Source organism: Camponotus vicinus, unplaced genomic scaffold (genome assembly GCF_025532165.1).
Source record: "Camponotus vicinus isolate PSW18456_S1 unplaced genomic scaffold, iyCamVici1.0 SCAF_11, whole genome shotgun sequence".
Classification (NCBI taxonomy): Eukaryota; Metazoa; Arthropoda; class Insecta; order Hymenoptera; family Formicidae; genus Camponotus; species Camponotus vicinus.
Window position 1 is genome coordinate 5,498,034 of NW_028141947.1, and position 19,038 is coordinate 5,517,071.

The 19,038-nt window shown below is 37.5% G+C and overlaps 2 protein-coding genes across 3 annotated transcripts; one reads left to right on the forward strand and one right to left on the reverse strand.

Moving 5' to 3' along the window:
• The first annotated feature begins 1,047 nt into the window (after positions 1-1,047).
• On the forward strand, positions 1,048-2,920 carry LOC145962225 (uncharacterized). Its single transcript, XM_083083192.1, has 2 exons — positions 1,048-1,738; positions 1,845-2,920. Exons 1-2 carry the CDS (start codon positions 1,048-1,050, stop codon positions 2,774-2,776), a joined length of 1,623 nt encoding a protein of 540 aa, XP_082939318.1. The 3' UTR covers positions 2,777-2,920.
• Positions 2,921-5,847: 2,927 nt separating this feature from the next.
• Positions 5,848-9,319, reverse strand: LOC145961765 (uncharacterized). 2 transcript variants are annotated; one of them, XM_083082228.1, is made up of 3 exons: positions 8,992-9,319; positions 7,692-8,586; positions 5,848-5,874 (listed from the first exon to the last, which is right to left on the reverse strand). In XM_083082228.1, exons 1-2 carry the CDS (start codon positions 9,164-9,166, stop codon positions 7,697-7,699), a joined length of 1,065 nt encoding a protein of 354 aa, XP_082938354.1. In that variant the 5' UTR covers positions 9,167-9,319; the 3' UTR covers positions 5,848-5,874; positions 7,692-7,696. The 2 variants fall into 2 exon arrangements, with proteins under 2 accessions (XP_082938354.1, XP_082938352.1); XM_083082226.1 differs by lacking the exon at positions 5,848-5,874 and having other exon boundaries at positions 7,645-8,586; positions 8,992-9,318.
• Positions 9,320-19,038: the final 9,719 nt, after the last annotated feature.

Genomic DNA, 19,038 nt, shown 5'->3' on the forward strand with positions numbered 1-19,038 from the left:
TCCTCGGAGTTTTCTGAATTCAGCGAGGCTCTGGGAGATTTCGCGAGAGATCTTCCCGACCTTGAACAAGATTCCCCCGATTTCGACTTCCCTCCCGATTCCCCGTCGGAATATCCTGACACCCCTGAAACTCCTGAACCTCTCCCTCCTCACCCTCTAAGTTATTTCCTATCACAGTTTCCCCTCATCGATTTCCCCATTCCCGAAGGAACTTTCCGTGTGGGCCCCAGTCCTGTTGACCACGAGGAGTTCCTTCACTACCTTACCATTGCCCCTCCCGATGCTATAATTGCTTGGCATCTCCCTGGCTCCCACCTTCCATTAGGAGTTCCTATACAAGCCCTGTGGAAGAAATTCCCTCCATCCACTATCCAATTTGAAAATCCTTGACCTTTTGTGCTCCCCCCTCCCCTTTTTCTTCCCCACCTATAATATACCTGTTTAGATAGCAAATTTTAAATTAAAAGAAACAAAATTGTAATAATCTCCAGCCAGGGTTAATACTTAAGATTAGATTTACCACTTTTATTCCTGGCTGACGTCCTCCGAACCAATGTAACACCCGCGGAAATTCCCTCACACATACAAAACAACACACATATAAAATTTTCAACTATATTTTGTATTTTTAGTAAGGATCTTTATGTAAACATATTTCATATCGCTCAAACGACTAATTATTGAATAAATGATAATTTATAATAAAATCTTCATTTAATTTTGCTACCCGTTCTCATTCCTTGAAGTCCGAAATCGCACAGGGTCCCGTCCCGAGTAAAAGAGATTCGATTCTCTTACCAAAAAGGAACCGACGAGCGTAACGGCCTAGGACACTCACAGAGTTAAAGGGACCATTCTGGTCACTGACCTGTGCCAGGCCCCTGACAGTGCGCTGGACCCGATCTATACACACGCCCGAAAAGTGTGTCACCGGGTAAGTAGGTTGCGTCCTTCCAGACGGCCCGACCTTTTAAGGGTCTGGACGTAACATACTGATAAATTTTGGAGGCTCGTCCGGGATTGAAATGTGCGATCTTGGAAACCGGAATGAGTGACGGGACTCGAAGTAAAGTCAATAAAGACGAAATAGAAGATCTTTATAAAACTGCATTAGAGCGATATAGTAAATCAAAAAACACTCGAGTTATTTCTACTCCTTTACACACATCTACCCCTAAAGCGACATCTAAACAAGTCCAATTTATTGAGGAAAATTCTTCCAATTTAACTGAAAATACCCTAATTGCCGATTTGCCTGAGCCGTCTTCCAACGATTCCGAATCTACCGCCGCAAACGCTAGTATAAGTAAAATAGTTGATAGTAATAACTTTGAAAATTATCCTGAAAACCCTAAAATCATGGCGCAACAAAATCCTCTCGCCACACTGAAATATGCGGTTGACGCTGTCCCCTTCTTCGATGACAGCAACATTCCGCTTAACTATTTTATTGAAGGCTGCGAAGAAGCAAAATCAATGCTTCCTAAGGAAGCCGAACCGCAGTTTACTAAAATTTTAAGAACACGAATAGTAGGTGAAGCACGCAGAACGATTCAAGACCAAGATTTTGATAAAGTATCGCAACTAACTGCCTATTTAAAACGAATTTATGGGCCGGTAAAAACCGTCTATCAACTCCAAGGAGAACTAGGATGTATTTATCAGAAAAATGACGAGGATGTAGTTACTTACGCTAACCGCGTCAAGATCTTAGGAAAACAGATATTAGAGGCGTATAGTTTATTTTTAGGCTGAAAAATGTGTGAATGCTCTCTCCACAGGATATGCGTCAATGCCGTTGCCACGGATGGATTCTGTCGCTCGTTGATCAAATGGGCGTAAAGACACGTCCGACCTCCTCCCACATACATCCCTATCTTTCTCTGGAAATACATTGCCGGACCAAGCTACTAAGTCATCGCTAGAAAAAGACATGAGTAAATGTTTTATAAGGGGGCTTAAGCCCGAAATCGAACAAAGAATAGCGAGGAATTTAGATGTACAAGAAACGGTCGCCGATGCCTTAAGGATAGAAAGAGAACTGCGGGTAATGACAGATTTACGACAGGGACAGAGCAATGACTCAAACAGAACAAAAATATTACCTACTAATCGATTGCGGGAAACGTGCCAAATCTGCCTCAAAGAGGGGCATGTAGCAAACAATTGTCGAAAACTCTCTCAATTTTCACTACAAAATCACCATAAATCTGATCTAGGCATGGAAATATTAATATGTCAGATTTGTAAAAAACGAGGGCATAGTGCTGACAAATGTCGGTTTCGCGATCCTCAAGCTCGACAAACGATAAACGTAATACAGGAAAAAGCTGTCACCTGTCAATTATGTTCAAAACCAGGACATAATGCAAAAACCTGTCGACAAAATACTAATAGTCAACCCAATAAAGTCTCTGTAATTTGCCAGTGGTGTGATAAGCCAGGGCATTCCGCCAATAATTGCTGGAAAAAACAAAATGAAGAGAGAAACCTCGAAAATAAACCGAGAATTACTTGTCAAACTTGCGACAAATTCGGACACACCTCTAAAGAATGTCGTTCTAAAATTAATCAACAAGCGGCGCCTAAGAACGATTTATTCTGTCGATATTGCAAAGACAGAGGTCATCTACTCGATGATTGTCAATTACGTATCGCGAGTAACAACCGTCGCAAGGAAAATAGTCAGGGAAACTACAAGGGCCCCTCGACGTCGGGTGTGCAGCAGGGGGCCGGGCAGACCTCACACCCTTCACAATCTCAAGTGGCCAAGTAGGAAGTAATAACATAAATGTATAGCCTGTGACAGTAAATCTCAACAAGCAAAGCCTAGTGCCTACTGTCCGGGTTAACGTTAAAGATATGCCGACTTCCATAACTCTTATGTTAGATACAGGATCTGGACCTAATGTTATCAAAGAAAATTTCGCACCTGAGGGACTTAATATTAATTACAGAAATATATTAAAATTAAATGGTATAAACGATTATCCTGTTTACACCCTCGGTGAAATCGTATTAACTCTTTTTGAACTACCAGTCATCTTTCATATTGTATCTAACGATTTCCCAATTCCGCAATCTGGAATATTAGGCAATGAATTTTTTAAACAAACTTTTTCGAAAATAGATTATGCGGAGGAATGCCTGATTGCATCTGAAATTAATATACCTTTCTTTACGCCGGAGATGATCGTAGTGGCTCCACGATCTGAGTCATTATTTTATGTGAGGATAAAAAATCCAGAAATAAAGGTAGGATACATACCCAGATTAGAATTAACGCACGGGATTTATCTAGGGGACACCATCGTCGAAAATACATCCGGAAAAGCGTATTTAAACATCGTAAGCACCCTAGACGAAGAAACGGAAGTGCAAGTTCCGATCTTGCGCTTGAGACCGTTAAATGAAGTGCTTGACGACCATGAATCTACATTGGAAGACCGAAACGACTTAGAAAAATCAGTCCGTATAGAGGGAGAAATTAAACATAAGGAATTTAACAAAATGACTGAGGAGCTCAACTACAAGGGCGAGATGGAAATTGAAGTCAAAAATAAAAATAAAAATGAAGTTAGCATCAAGGAATCTCAAAACAAAACTAATAAAGAAATACAAAATCAAGTAGAAAATAAAATCAAAAATAAGAATAAAAATAAAATAAAAATAAAAAAGAAGAAAGAAGAGGAAACTGCAAATTGCAAAAATGGAGCGGAATTTGAACATGAAAACCATCAACATAATCCTACTATTGATGGAATACTGAATGAAAATAAAGAAGAGATATTAAATCAAAAGGAAAACAAAAAAAAAATCAAAAATAAAAATAACCATGAAGAAAAAATCAGGGAAATAAATTCAAAAATCCTAGAAGAGGCAAATTACCAGACCTCTCCAGGGGAAATTAACTCTAGGATTTCGGAGGGAAATTTCCAAACCTCGACAGAAAATCCTAGCTCCGTCAATTGTGAGGAGGGAAGTTACCAAACCTCGTTATACAATTCGACACCTTCTTATTTTAAAAAGGGGAGCAATTCCTTATCCCCCTTTGATATCGAATTCCCGGAATTTGAATTGTTTTCAAAAAATAATGATAATGAATTAGAAATTTCTCTAAAAAATCTCCTCAATAAAGTTCAAACGATGACTCGTAAAAATAAAAAATTAAAGATTAAAGGTCTCAAAGGACACAGACCGTCTTCAAGAATTTCCACGTCTTTGTTAAACAAATCTCAAGAGATCATAGATAAATTTATGCGAAAACGTAAATCAAAACATGACGAAAATCAACAAATTAATACTGCAAGTTCCAAGTGTTTGGTGGTCACTGAAAGAAAAATGAAGGATCGATTCGTTGAAATAATGGAATGATCGAACGAGCCCGCCGAAGGCGGGTGAAGTTCGATCGAGATTATATTTACCGTCTCGTTCGAAGATGATAGAGAAATAATAATGTAGTAGTACTGCTCCGCAGTGCTCAACTTCACAACATATTCAGAGTGTAATTTATTTAAATTTGGGCGTCGTTCCGCCCGTCCAGTCTAGGTGTCACTAGGCACCGTCTCGCCCTCTATATCCTCATATTGTTTTTTGTATACATTATAGTAAAGTTTGAGTTATATTTTTTGATGATGATCCTGGGTATTAATAACCTGGGTTCATGAGGGGGGGACTTGGATCATCTTCGAACGAGACGGTAAATATAATCTCGATCGAACTTCACCCGCCTTCGGCGGGCTCGTTCGATCATTCCATTATATTTACCGTCTCGTTCTCGATGATAGAGAAATAATAATGTAGATTTTTAGCGTCTTCAATAACTCAATCTTTATTACTGATCCTTTTTTTTTTTTTTTTTTTTTTATAATAATACAGAGCGCGCAAAGCTATCATTGGATGATTGAATCGGTCTATTGTAAAATCTCATAAATGTCTGAGACTGTGCTGACCAGCCCGCTGTTCGCCTAATAGTTGCGATATCTACTCCTTTATTAAATGCCGCCGAGACCGCTGCATGTCTGGTGCTATACGCTGAGAATTGTTCCGTATCAATACCTGCTTTGGATAACAAAGATTTTATCCAATGTCCTATAGTTTGTGGACTAGCTGGGCCATATGGTTTAATTGTCGAAATCAATAACCTTTTGTTACTTCTATCTCTTAAGTGTTTTGTGATTTCCACATACTCCAGCACGCAAGATGCAACGCATAAACTAGGCTTTGTCGTAAAGAAAGGTAGATATAAATCCGGTTGAAAAGACCCTGGTCTTGAAGTTTTAATTTGGTCCGGTATTTTTATTGTAATTCCCGAAGAGGATTTTGAAATATTTTCAATATTGATTAACGCTAGAGTCTGAAGCCTGTGTGCCGTTGATAATGCTAATAAGGTTGTTAGTTTTTCAACTGCATCTTTAATCTTTAATTTAGACATTGGAGGAAATTTTTCAATGTAGTTTAATACTGGGGCTGTATCCCAAGTGCTGGCGTATCTTGGTTTAGTCGGCTTTTGTTTAAAGACTCCTTTCAAAAAACGAGTTATGAGACCATCTTGAGAAATGTCTCTTAACGAGATAAGTGAGATTGCCGATCTACTTGTATTTATTACACTATAACTTGCCCCATCGTTGAATCTTTTTGATAAAAAACTTAATATATCCGGAGTTGGGGCATTATAAATATCTAGTTTTCTGACATGGGCAAACTCCCACCACATCTTTAAGGCACTTTGGTATTGTTTCAACGTAGAGTTAGTGATTGAGGCAATCATGGTATTTATAGAGTCTTCTTTTACGCCATTTCTTAATAACGCTGATATGTGATAATCTCCCTGCCACCAGGGAAAGGTGGGAAGCTCTGGGGTGCGTCTTGTCCCTGTAAGGTGATATTAGAAGATGTTTATTCGGTTTAAATACTAGCAATTTTGAAATAAGAAGGGACTTGTATAGAGGATACCACGGTTGTGTTGGCCACAATGGTACTACAACCACCCCTTCAGCTTGATCGAGAATAATTTTCCTTAAAGTACGTGAAATGAGTGCAAACGGGGGAAACGCGTAGAAATTTATTTTCTTCCAGCAAACTGTAAATGCATCTATTGCTGATGCATCTGGATCCGGGAATCTGGCGTAAAAGTTTTTACACTTTTTATTTATTCTGGAAGCGAAAAGGTCGACTGAAGGCCTTCCAAAGTTTTTAACAATTTCTTTTTTTTTGAAATATCTATCCGATAATTCCCATTCCGTATCTAGATTTGTGACTCTAGAGGCTGCATCTGCTTCAACGTTTTCTTTGGATGCGATATAGGAGGCCTTAACCCACAATTTTTTGTTCTCGCACCATTGCCAGATTTTTCTCGCCAGCTTACTTAGATGTGGAAACTGAATACCGCCCGCTCTATTTATATAACAGATCGCTGTGGTGTTATCCAATCGTAACAAAATTTCTCTGTTCGAAATTTCTGAAGCAAAACACTTTAGTGCAAAAAATGCTGCCAATAGCTCCAAAAAATTGATATGATGTTTTCTTTCTTCCTCGTTCCATGTACCATGCGAGCTTATGTTGTTGCAATAACAACCCCAACCAGTCCGAGATGCGTCTGAGAAAATTTCTAACGAATAATTTTGGGTTCTAATGGGGTTAGAACCCGTTAGGATATTTCTTTTCCACCACTGGAGATCTTCAACCATTGAACTTTTTATTTGCATTTTTCTTTCAAAATTGTTATCATTAAATTTCAAGGCTAGAAATTTTTCTCTTTCCATTCTTTTACAATACATGACACTATACGCTATTGCCGGACAGGCTGCATTTAATGTGCCCAACAATTGTGCCACTTCACGAATTTTGTACCATTTATTTTCTTGGAATTTTTCTATCAGAGATAAAATTTTTTGTTTTTTATTGTTATCTAATTCTAGACAAAAGTCTACTGAGTTTATTATGAATCCTAGATATTTACTTTTTTGACTAGGTACTAAGGAACTCTTTTTATAGTTTATGATAAATCCTAGTCGTTCTAACAGCTTCACTGCTTTTTTAACGTTATTTCTACACTTCTCTATTGAATTCGCTATAAATAAAAAATCATCAAGGTAAATAATACATAAAATACCTGCGCGTCTCAGGTAATTAATCACAGGTTTCATAATTTTTGTGAAAATATATGGACTTGTACATAAGCCAAACGGTAAGCAATTAAATTGGTACAATTTCTTTTCGAAACGAAATCTCAGAAATTTTCTATTATTTTCTTTTACCGGAATTAAATAATACGCATCTTTCAAGTCTACAGTGCACATAAAATCATTCTTTCTAATTAAGTCTCTAGCCACACGAATATCTTCCATCTTAAAATGTATTGGCTCTATAAATTTATTCAGTTCTTTTAAGTTAATAATAAATCTATTAGCGCCATTTGGTTTTGGAACGAGGAAAAAAGGGGATACGAATTGATCGTCTGATTCTACACATACTTCTATAACCTTTTTTGTTATTAGTTGGGCCAGTGCAACTTTAATTTCTACGCTCTGTTTTGCTGACCATTTCTGTTCATTCGGAGTTATCTCTTGTGTCGGATTATTCTTAAACTTGATTGAGTATCCTCTAATACACTTTAAAATAAATTTATCATCCATAATTTCTTTCCACGCGTTACTAAAATATTGGAGATGACCAGCTATAGTTTTTACTTTAATCACTTCTTCGACGATGAGCGGCTCGTCGTTTTCGCTGCCGGTTTCCGTTGAGACTCCCGTTTGGTTCCCTGGTTTCTCGGTCTGAATTTGAACATTGGTCGTCTGTAGTAATTTCCCACCTGCTTCCAATTCGCAGGTGGGTATTTCCAGTTTCCCTGGTTACGAGGGATTGATTGAGTCTTATGAGTTTTTTCCGATTGTTTAAGGCCAACTACTGCTTTTTCAATAATTTTTGCTTCTTTAACCACATCCCTGAATTTTTCTGAATACAACCACTCGTCCGAGATTGTTGTATCCAGTGTTGGCTTGAGTGACTTATTTAACAGGGAAGTGATGAAGGATTTTCTCGCGAGTGAGTGTTGGTGGAAAATCTCTGCCAAGAGTTGGCCTACATGGCATAAGTGATCGGAGAATTTTTCCTGATCTATATCATCTTCTGGTTCATCCAACATCATTGATATTGCCGCTCCCAACGCTGATATTGCCGTTCCGACACAATTTTGAGTGTCCGCAAAATGTTGATCTCTTTTCTTGGCAATATCTGTTAGAATTGGTATAATATCTGTATTTATCTTCGGAGCCTCTGTATAAAAATCTTCTTTGCGTGAGTACGTTTCTAAAATACGATTTTTCTTTTCCACTGGAAGACCATCTCTCATCCATCTTGTCCATGTGATTTTTAATTCCTCATTAAAATTTATCTTTAATTGTTTAGATTCGCTAGGATCTATTCCCAGAAATTTTTGGATCTCATTTCTGTTGATGTCCTTTTGATCTGCGTCAACTGCAGCCTCGACTACTTCGACTGCAGGCTCAACTATTTCGAGGGGAACAGATGTATCTTTAGGAGGCACAATAACTTTTTTAGTATTTGTCTCTATTGTCATATCTGAAAAAACGAACATCTTTTAATGGGAGAATGATAAGGAGTAGCATCTGTATTGTACTATGCACTATTTGTGCATATTTTGCATCCTACTATGCACTATTTGTGTTTTTTTTTTTTTTTTTTACTTGCTGACTAAATCGTGTGGATTTTTGCCATCTTATGAGGGAGTAAGTGAAATAAAATACCAAACTGAGTAACACTTTAATGTGTGTTTTTTGTAAATTCTTGTTCTTATTGAACTTATTTACCAAATGCTCAGTATCAAAAAACGTGTGATTCTTTGATAACTCAACGTTCGTATGGAACAGAAGAGTTTGTTTCACTTTTACAAAAAAAAAAACCGCATGGTTTTTTGATAACTCAACGTTCGTGTGGAACAGAAGAGTTTGTTTCAATTTTACATACCCTCTGGATTTTCTTTTCCATTCTTAGACTGTGATTCCGCCAACTGTCTAACCGTATTGGTTAGGTTAGAGATCTGGTCTTGCATTTCTTGTAATTGTCTTTCCGTTCTTCGCTCTCTTTTATATTTATCTCGAGAATGAGATCTTGAGCGTTTTCTCTTCCTTGTATTTGACATAATTGCCTGTTTTCGTTGACTATTTACTGTAACACTCTATAATACGTCGTGAAATCGTCGCACAACAAAACAATATGAGGATATAGAGGGCGAGACGGTGCCTAGTGACACCTAGACTGGACGGGCGGAACGACGCCCAAATTTAAATAAATTACACTCTGAATATGTTGTGAAGTTGAGCACTGCGGAGCAGTACTACTACATTATTATTTCTCTATCATCGAGAACGAGACGGTAAATATAATAGAATCTCTACGATTAGAACATCTAAATGGAACAGAGAGAGACAACGTAATAAAGTTAATAACGAATAGTCAAGATCGATTTCACATTCCTGGAGAAAAATTGACTGCGACAAACGTATTACTACATCAAATTCCGACCACAGACGACCATTCAATAAATACCCGACAGTATCGTTTCCCACAAATACACAAAGAAGAAATAAATAGACAGGTAGAAGAATTACTAGAAGGAGGCATTGTGAAACACTCACAATCACCTTACAATACGCTTATATGGATTGTGCCAAAAAAGGAAGATTCAAAGGGTAATAAACGGTGGAGAATGGTCTTAGACTTTCGCGCTTTAAATGAAAAAACTATAGGAGATGCATATCCTCTTCCGAATATCGTCGATATATTGGATCAATTAGGAGGAGCTCGTTATTTTTCAGTATGTGACTTAGCATCCGGTTTTCACCAAATAAAAATGGATTTTGTAGATAGTCATAAAACTGCATTTACAACGCCTTTTGGACATTATGAATTCGAGCGAATGCCTTTCGGTCTTAAAAACGCTCCAGCGACCTTTCAACGCCTAATGGATTTAGTGTTGACCGGATTACAAGGTGAAGAATTATTTGTTTATATGGATGATATCGTCATTTACGCATCTTCATTGGAAGAACATGAAAGGAAATACAATGCATTAATTGAACGTCTTCGTGAGGTTAACCTGAAATTACAACCTGATAAATGTGAGTTTCTGAAATCTGAAGTAACATATCTGGGACATGTAATCGGCAGAGATGGAGTAAAACCGGATCCGAAAAAATTAGAAGCAGTACAACACTTTCCAAGACCGAAAACGCCAAGAAATATTAAACAATTTTTGGGACTTGCCGGATATTATAGAAGATTTATACCAAACTTTTCTAAATTAGCGAAACCATTAACATTATTATTAAAGAATGATGTACGATTTGAGTGGACGGCCACTCAAGAGGAGTCATTCGAAACTTTAAAACAAAAATTGTGCGAAGAACCAGTATTACAATACCCAGATTTTTCTAAACCATTTATTTTAACCACTGATGTTTCTGGCATAGCTGTAGGAGGAATCCTATCACAAGGACAAGTAAACAAAGATAGACCGATAGCTTATGCCTCACGAACTTTGACGGACAATGAATTAAAGTACGATACCTACGAAAAAGAAGCACTTGCAATAGTATATTGCGTTAAGCATTTCCGACCATACTTGTACGGAAGAAAATTCACTTTAGTTACAGATCATAAACCACTAATGTAGTTTAAAAACGCTCAAGATCCAAATATGCGGATATTAAGATGGAGATTGAAATTGGCCGAATATGATTATGAAGTAGTATACAAGGCAGGAAAAACTAATGTAAATGCAGATGCATTATCCAGGAATCCAGCAAATATTGAAGAATTTGATTGCAAAATTATAAGAAATAAAGAACTCTTAAACCCTGACAACCCCGAAGATGCTCAAGTAATATCTGAAATGTTAGAAGAACTTGAAGAAGACGAAGAAGAAGAAGAAAGCGACTATTTTCATTTACATCTCTCCGATAGCGAAGATAATGAAGAAATAATAACGGAATATAATCCTGACTTACTTCCATTTACTTTAGAAGAATTAAATGAACCAGTCGAGGCACAGCTAACAGAGAAAGCATTGATACATGATCCTCCTAAACAGAACAGAATATTAACAAGAAGTCAGACAGCTAAATTCAAAATTGATACCGAAAAAATTAATGAACGAAATGATCCTCCTGATAAAAATTATAAAACAATAAATGAATTAAGCACAAAAGAAGAAAGGAAGGAAGAAGAAGATACGGAAGAAGATGACATTAATAGAATCTAAAATCCAAGAAAATAAAACCCTTTATAATCGGAGATAAATTCTTAAAGAGTAATATTGTCGACTCACGTGAATTACTATTTTTACGAAAAGACAACATTGCATATTTTGTTGATACTGAGAGAAATCCTCTGGATTCTGGATCTAAAAAATTATTTGAGCGAAATGAATTACCACATCTAAATTCTCTTGCCTTGGGTAAAGCTAACGCCATAAAATATAAGAACTATTACCACGTGGCACTGCCTGTCAGCGAAGGACAACGAGAAGGTCCTACAGTAACTCTCAACCAAATCGTTACAGTATTAAACGATTTATGAAATCTACTTGAAACATTGAAATTAGAAACACTCAGCATAGCAAAGACTGATTATGTTAACAATGTCCCGTGGGATAATATTAAGATACAGCTTCGATTAATACTTCTCGACACACCCACTAAAATAATAATATGTAATGGATTAATTAAATATCCTCCTAAAGATTTACGCCCTGTTATAATCGGCGAGACGCACTGTCCACCAGCAGGAGGACATCGTGGCGTTACTAAAACATACCATAGAATAAAACATAATTATTATTGGGAAAATTTAAAATCAGACGTCCAAAAATATATACAACAATGTTTACAATGTCAGTTAAAGAAATTAGTCCGAGTAAAAACTAAACAGCCCATGATAATCACTGACACTCCAGGATCTGCCTTCGATAAAGTAGCAATGGATATCGTTGGTCCTTTACCAAAGACCGAGAGAGGCAACGAATATATATTAACATTGCAAAATCAATTAACAAAATTTTGCATGGGAATACCATTGCCAAACCAGACATCCGAAACAATTGCAGAAGCATTCGTAGACCGTTTTATTTGCGTACTTGGATCCCCCAAGGCTATATTAACAGATCAAGGCAGAAATTTTATTAGCGACTTAATGAAGAAAATAGCTAAATTATTTAAAATTCGTAAATTCCGTACTACCGCCTTCATCCACAATCAAACGGATCTTTGGAAAGGTCACATCACGCACTAGGAGAATATCTTAAACAATATGCTAATGAACAAAAGCAATGGGACCGATGGATAGGACTTGCAATGTTTAATTATAACACAAACGTCCACGAAGCTACGAAACACACTCCATACGAGTTAGTATTTGGAAAAATAGCAAGAGTTCCTTCAAGTGAACTTCCAGCACCCGAAGATAGATTAGCGAATTACGATGAATAACTGATAAACCTTGTAACACAGCTACACAACATTCAAGGGAATGCAAGAGAAAATGTAATCAGCGCCAAGCATAGATCAAAGAAATATTATGACAGAAAAATCAATCCTCAAACCTTTAAACCTGGAGATCAGGTATTTTTACTAAAGGGCCCGAAACCGGGAAAATTCGGCGATCATTACACAGGTCCTCATGAAGTTTTAGAAATTTTAAATAAAAATAATGTAAGGATAAAAATAAAAAAGAACAGCCGAATAGTACATCCAAATCGGTTGCGAATTTCTTATATTGAACCTATTAATAAATCATCAAACCATCAAGAGGATAAACAATAGTGATAATAATAATATTAATAATAATAGTAATAATAAAACCTCATATACGTATACATGTAATATCCTTTTGTTAGGTAGTAACTAAATAATAAATATAATAATTAATCTACGTAAATGAATGATAAATAGATAGGTTAATTATGTTATATATATATATATATATATATATATATATATATATATATATATAAGAAAAATTTGCAGATGGATCCCAGGGGAATAGCTACGTTAACATTCTTACTCGTGAACTTACAATTCACTCATGGAATAATAGGCTACGATTGTGGTTCAGCGTCTGCTAATCTCACCACCTTATCATTACTAAACATCGAAGAATGTGATATTCCCCAGCAAAGCGTCAATTCAAGCCGAATTTATATTCAACTACTTCAAATTAACGAATTTGACTCTGTGAAAGTAATACAATGTAAAATTGAAATCGACCGATTAATTAAGAAATGCGGGATGTTTTCTCACACCATGGATGTCTTTAACGGCAAATATTCGTTCATACAAGAAACCACTCGTGAAGCATGCCGCCGTATGCACACTTATGGAACTTATGAATTGGCAGGAACATACATAACTGGGTTAAAATCAAATCAAACCCTGACACGTCCTATAATATTAGCCGGTCATGTCGACTCGGAAGGATCGTGCTCCGGAAGCGCTTATTCCGACCCATATGGAACATGGGCGGACGTCATTGTACTGGGCAGTATTAAAATTACTCTCCAAGATTACATAGTCGACGTAAAAATAAATACTAATAAAGTACACCTCAGATCTGGAGTAGAGTGTGAACTCAGCGCTACAAGTTGTTTAGATATACAGGGTGACCCATTTTAACTTAGGCAGCCAAATAACTCGAAAAATAAGCAAGATAGAGAAAAATGTTTTAGACAAAAGTTGTATGGTTTCGAGGGGGCCATAAGATGGTATCATTGGTTTGACCTTGAAGAGTCATTTGAAGGTCACGTGAAGGTCACTTCAATTTTTTTAAATGGAATACCCTATATATTTTTGTACATTCTTGTAGCTTATTTCGAGAGCTTTCCAAAACACTATAATTAAGTACCTTTCCGTTAAGTACTTTTTGAGTTATGATGCTTGAAATAATTTCTTAATTTTACATAAACCGTAAAATATCTTGTAAAATATTCATTTTTCGATTATCTTACCTTAATAGTTTTATGTACAAAATAATGAGAGGAATCAATTGGTGTAAAGAAAACACATAGTTGTTTTTAAGAAAAAATATGGAATTGTTAATTGCAAATTACATATTTTTTCTTCGAAACAACTATGTGTTTTCTTTACACCAATTGATTCCTCTCATTATTTTGTACATAAAACTATTAAGGTAAGGTAATCGAAAAATGAATATTTTACAAGATATTTTACGGTTTATGTAAAATTAAGAAATTATTTCAAGCCTCATAACTCAAAAAGTACTTAACGAAAATGTACTTAATTATAGTGTTTTGGAAAGCTCTCGAGATGAGCTACAAGAATGTACAAAAATATATAGGATGTTCCATTTAAAAAAATTGAAGTGACCTTCACGTGACCTTCAAATGACTCTTCAAGGTCAAACCAATGATACCATCTTATGGCCCCCTCGAAACCATACAACTTTTGTCTAAAACATTTTTCTCTATCTTGCTTATTTTTCGAGTTATTTGGCTGCCTAAGTTAAAATGGGTCACCCTGTAGAAGGAGGAGATACCTTCTGGGATCCCGTACCTGCTGATACTTGCAAATTTTCTAGCTATGGCGTATTATATGAAGGATATGCTGACAAGATAATTGACAGCATGAATCAGCAATCACAAGTAGCTTATTCGTTAACAGCACAAAACACTATATTCGCATTAACCAGCCGTGGGAAATATACAGGGCGATCCTGAAAAACGTTATGTCTTTAAAATGACGTATTCCTGACACCATTCTAAGACAATTTTTCCTTTACCAAAATTTGATTTGAAGCGTAGTTTTTGAATTATGAGCAAAAATAGTTAGTAAATCATGCGTCGGGTACAGAAGGCAGGCAGGAGCGGCGCGGCGTGCCGCGAGCGCGGGCGCAGCTGACCGCCCGACGGGTGATTATCACCGCATGAGTCGCTAACTATTTTATCTTATAACATAAAATTATGCTTTAAATAAAATTTTGGTAAAGAAGAAAATGTCTTAGAATTACGTCAGAAATACGTGTTCCTTAAAATAACGTTATTTTAATAATGAAAAGTTGTTCCGGATCGCCGGCCGTCCGACGTTGCAATCAGCTGATTGCTACACGCGATGTGTGTATGGCGGAGTGTGTGCGTAAGAGAGAGAGAGAGAGAGAGAGAGAGAGAGAGAGAGAGAGAAAGAGAGAGAGAGGGAGGGTAGGAGGGACAGACATTCATACACACGCATGCACTTTTTTTCTCGCTCTCTTTCTCTCTTTTACGCAACACTCATACACTCTCTTATTCAGTCTCTCACTCACACTCTCTCGGTCACTCACTCACTCACTCACCTGCTTACTCACTTGCTCACTCACCTTGTAGCAGCGTAGCGAATCTTCATGCTATGTATTGTTATCTGCTGCACGGTTATGATTGCTAGAGATGCGCGACACATCGAAATTTTTTCGATTATTAGTCTCACACTCGATTGACACAATACAGATTACACGATAACGAGTTTACTGTTTATTCACTCACTATTGATTTATCGATACCAAAAATTACTTTCAAAGAAACGCGAATGCAAACAGCACATGACTCGACGCGAAGCGACGGACCGCGGAGACTGCGCGACCACAAGAATTATGTTGCCAGAAACGCGACATCTAACAAACGACTTGCGCGTGGCGCGTGATTGACGCGAGATAAGACGAATGTAATTAAAATTACATTATTCTTGCGATTGACTTAAATCTTCGCATCGTGAATGCAATAATTTCGAAAACGTAATAACGTACAACACATGCTTTTTAAAATAATAATTATTTATTATAATTAGAAATAGTTATTATTTATAATAAATAATTAATTTTTTAAGTATGTTATTATACGTTTCATGTTTTCTACCGCATTCGCAATGCGAAGGTTTTAGCCGATCGTTCGTCTTATCTCGCGTCAATCACGCGCCACGCGCAAGTCGTTTGTTAGATGTCGCGTGTCGCGTTTCTCATCAACGCAACATAACTCTTGTGGTCGCGCAGTCTCCGCGGTCCGTCGCTTCGCGTCGAGTCATGTGCTGTTTGCATTCGCGTTTCTTTGAAAGTAATTTTTGGTATCGATAAATCAATAGTGAGTGAATAAACAGTAAACTCGTTATCGTGTAATCTGTATTGTGTCAATCGAGTGTGAGACTAATAATCGAAAAAATTTCGATGTGTCGCGCATCTCTAGCAATCATAATCGTGCAGCAGATAACAACAATACATAGCATGAAGATTCGCTACGCTGCTACAAGGTGAGTGAGCAAGTGAGTAAGCAGGTGAGTGAGTGAGTGAGTGACCGAGAGAGTGTGAGTGAGAGACTGAATGAGAGAGTGTATGAGTGTTGCGTAAAAGAGAGAAAGAGAGCGAGAAAAAAAGTGCGTGCGTGTGTATGAATGTCTGTCCCTCCTACCCTCCCTCTCTCTCTCTTTCTCTCTCTCTCTCTCTCTCTCTCTCTCTCTCTCTCTTACGCACACACTCCGCCATACACACATCGCGTGTAGCAATCAGCTGATTGCAACGTCGGACGGCTGGCGATCCGGAACAACTTTTCATTATTATAATAACGTTATTTTAAGGAACACGTATTTCTGACCTAATTCTAAGACATTTTCTTCTTTACCAAAATTTTATTTAAAGCATAATTTTATGTTATAAGATAAAATAGTTAGCGACTCATGCGGTGATAATCACCCGTCGGGCGGTCAGCTGCGCCCGCGCTCGCGGCACGCCGCGCCGCTCCTGCCTGCCTTCTGTACCCGACGCGTGATTTACTAACTATTTTTGCTCATAATTCAAAAACTACGCTTCAAATCAAATTTTGGTAAAGGAAAAATTGTCTTAGAATGGTGTCAGGAATACGTCATTTTAAAGACATAACGTTTTTCAGGATCGCCCTGTATTACTTGTGGATATACTCTAATTCGTACTGAACATCCAAAATTAATAATTTTCGAAGCATCACCTGGCATTGAAATCTTTAAAAAGCAATCAAAAGTATCAAATCTTGACATTTTTACATACATGAATTCCAAATTCGTGTATGTAGAAAGACATATACGTACACAAATAAGTGAATTATATAGAAATATACTTTTACAACAATGTAATCTGGAGCAACAATTATTGCAAAACGCCTTAGCCATAGCAACTCAATCGCCTGATATATTTGCATATTATTTAATGAAAGGACCAGGATATATGGCACTGTTAGCCGGTGAGGTAATCCACATAGTAAAATGCGTATCTGTCGAGGTGAGACTTGCTCAAACGGAATATTGTTACAATCAACTTCCTGTATTAAGGGGAAATCGAACATTCTTTTTGACACCGCAGACACATGTAATACATGCGTCAGGGGATACAAACTGCATGCAACGCATTTGCACCTGCAATGTACCTGCTGGGAGATTCATGGTATAAACTTATGCCTAAACCAGTAGATACAGTACCCCCTGCCATTATGAAACCTCTAACCAAGCCTACTTGGAAGTACGTTAGCCCTGGTTCGCTAGCCACTAGTGGCATATATAGCGAAAACGATCTGGAAGATCTAAAAGACCATATTATGTTCCCTGCCGAGAGGCCCGCGGTACTTAACACCATCGCCAGGGGAATAATGGGAAGACCTACATCCTTACAGGGAGGTTCAATTACCAATCTTTTAGACAAAGACGCAATAGAAAAAATCGCCGTCTCTACTGGGAAAAATTTTGGAATAGATTTTTAATTTTCGGAAACATCAGCGCTGGAATAATGGGAATATATCTATCCGTTAGAATTTTTAAATTGATATTAGATACTCTAGTTCATGGCTACGCTTTGCATACAGTATATGGTTGGTCCATATATTTGCTTGGAGCCATCTGGGATTCTCTCACTCAGCTCTTATTACACTTAAAACTAAAGCAACCACCGTCAACAAACAAACTATCCGCTCCACTCGAGAATCCACAAAAGAATAAACACCCCGCTGACACTGAAGGATCCTCAGACCGTATCTATCCATCTCTTTCTGATAAAGAGAACACTACCTATACTCTACAACTCAGGGAATGAAGGTTTAAGCATTCCGCTACAAACCTCTATCCCCTCTCTACAGCCTTCTGTCAACGTTATCTTCCGTAAAACTCAAATAGATAATCGGCGGAAAAGTCACAAATGATAAGAGAAATTAACCTCTTTTATAGAAAAATGGAACCAGCAGCCATTGACACGGGAAGCCTTACACGATCTCGACTGGAGGTTTTTATCCTCCGGGTCGTGTCTCCCTTATTATTTTGGGTCCGGTTGAAAAACGGTGACCAGGACCTTCAGGAGTTGGAAGAGGAACTTGCCCTCCGTATGTCAAGACGGAGCAAGTTCCTGATATGCTTCCCGGAAGACATAAAATTGGAAATGGACGTCGTAGTCAAAGAGGGTAACGGCTGGCGGCGAGGATGGATAGAGAAAATCAGCCAGGCGTCGGGGATGGTCAGAGTACGTCTAGGCGACCACGGTTGGTCAACCTGGCGACCAATGCACGAAACCTATCACCTGGAAGATAGATTTCGAGACCTGCTTTAGCAAGCCTTTGCGTGTGGGCTCGCCTACACAGGATCACCCGATAATTCGACAATATGGCCAGAGAAAACCCGAGAACTTTGCCGGCTCCTAGCCGAAGGTTACACCGGCTGGATCAACATTATACTTCCTTTAGGAAGGGGAGCGGCCCTCGTCAAGCTGACGATACAGGGCGAACATAACGGAGGAAACTACAACTTTAGAGATATGTTAATTAAGCTAGGACACGTAGAATTAAGTACTAAAATAACAAGAGATGTATTCCTCGCAATAAAAAAAAAAAATATATATATATAATAAAAAAAACAAAAAAACAAAAAAAATAAAATAGATATACAGGGTGACCCATTTTAACTTAGGCAGCCAAATAACTCGAAAAATAAGCAAGATAGAGAAAAATGTTTTAGACAAAAGTTGTAT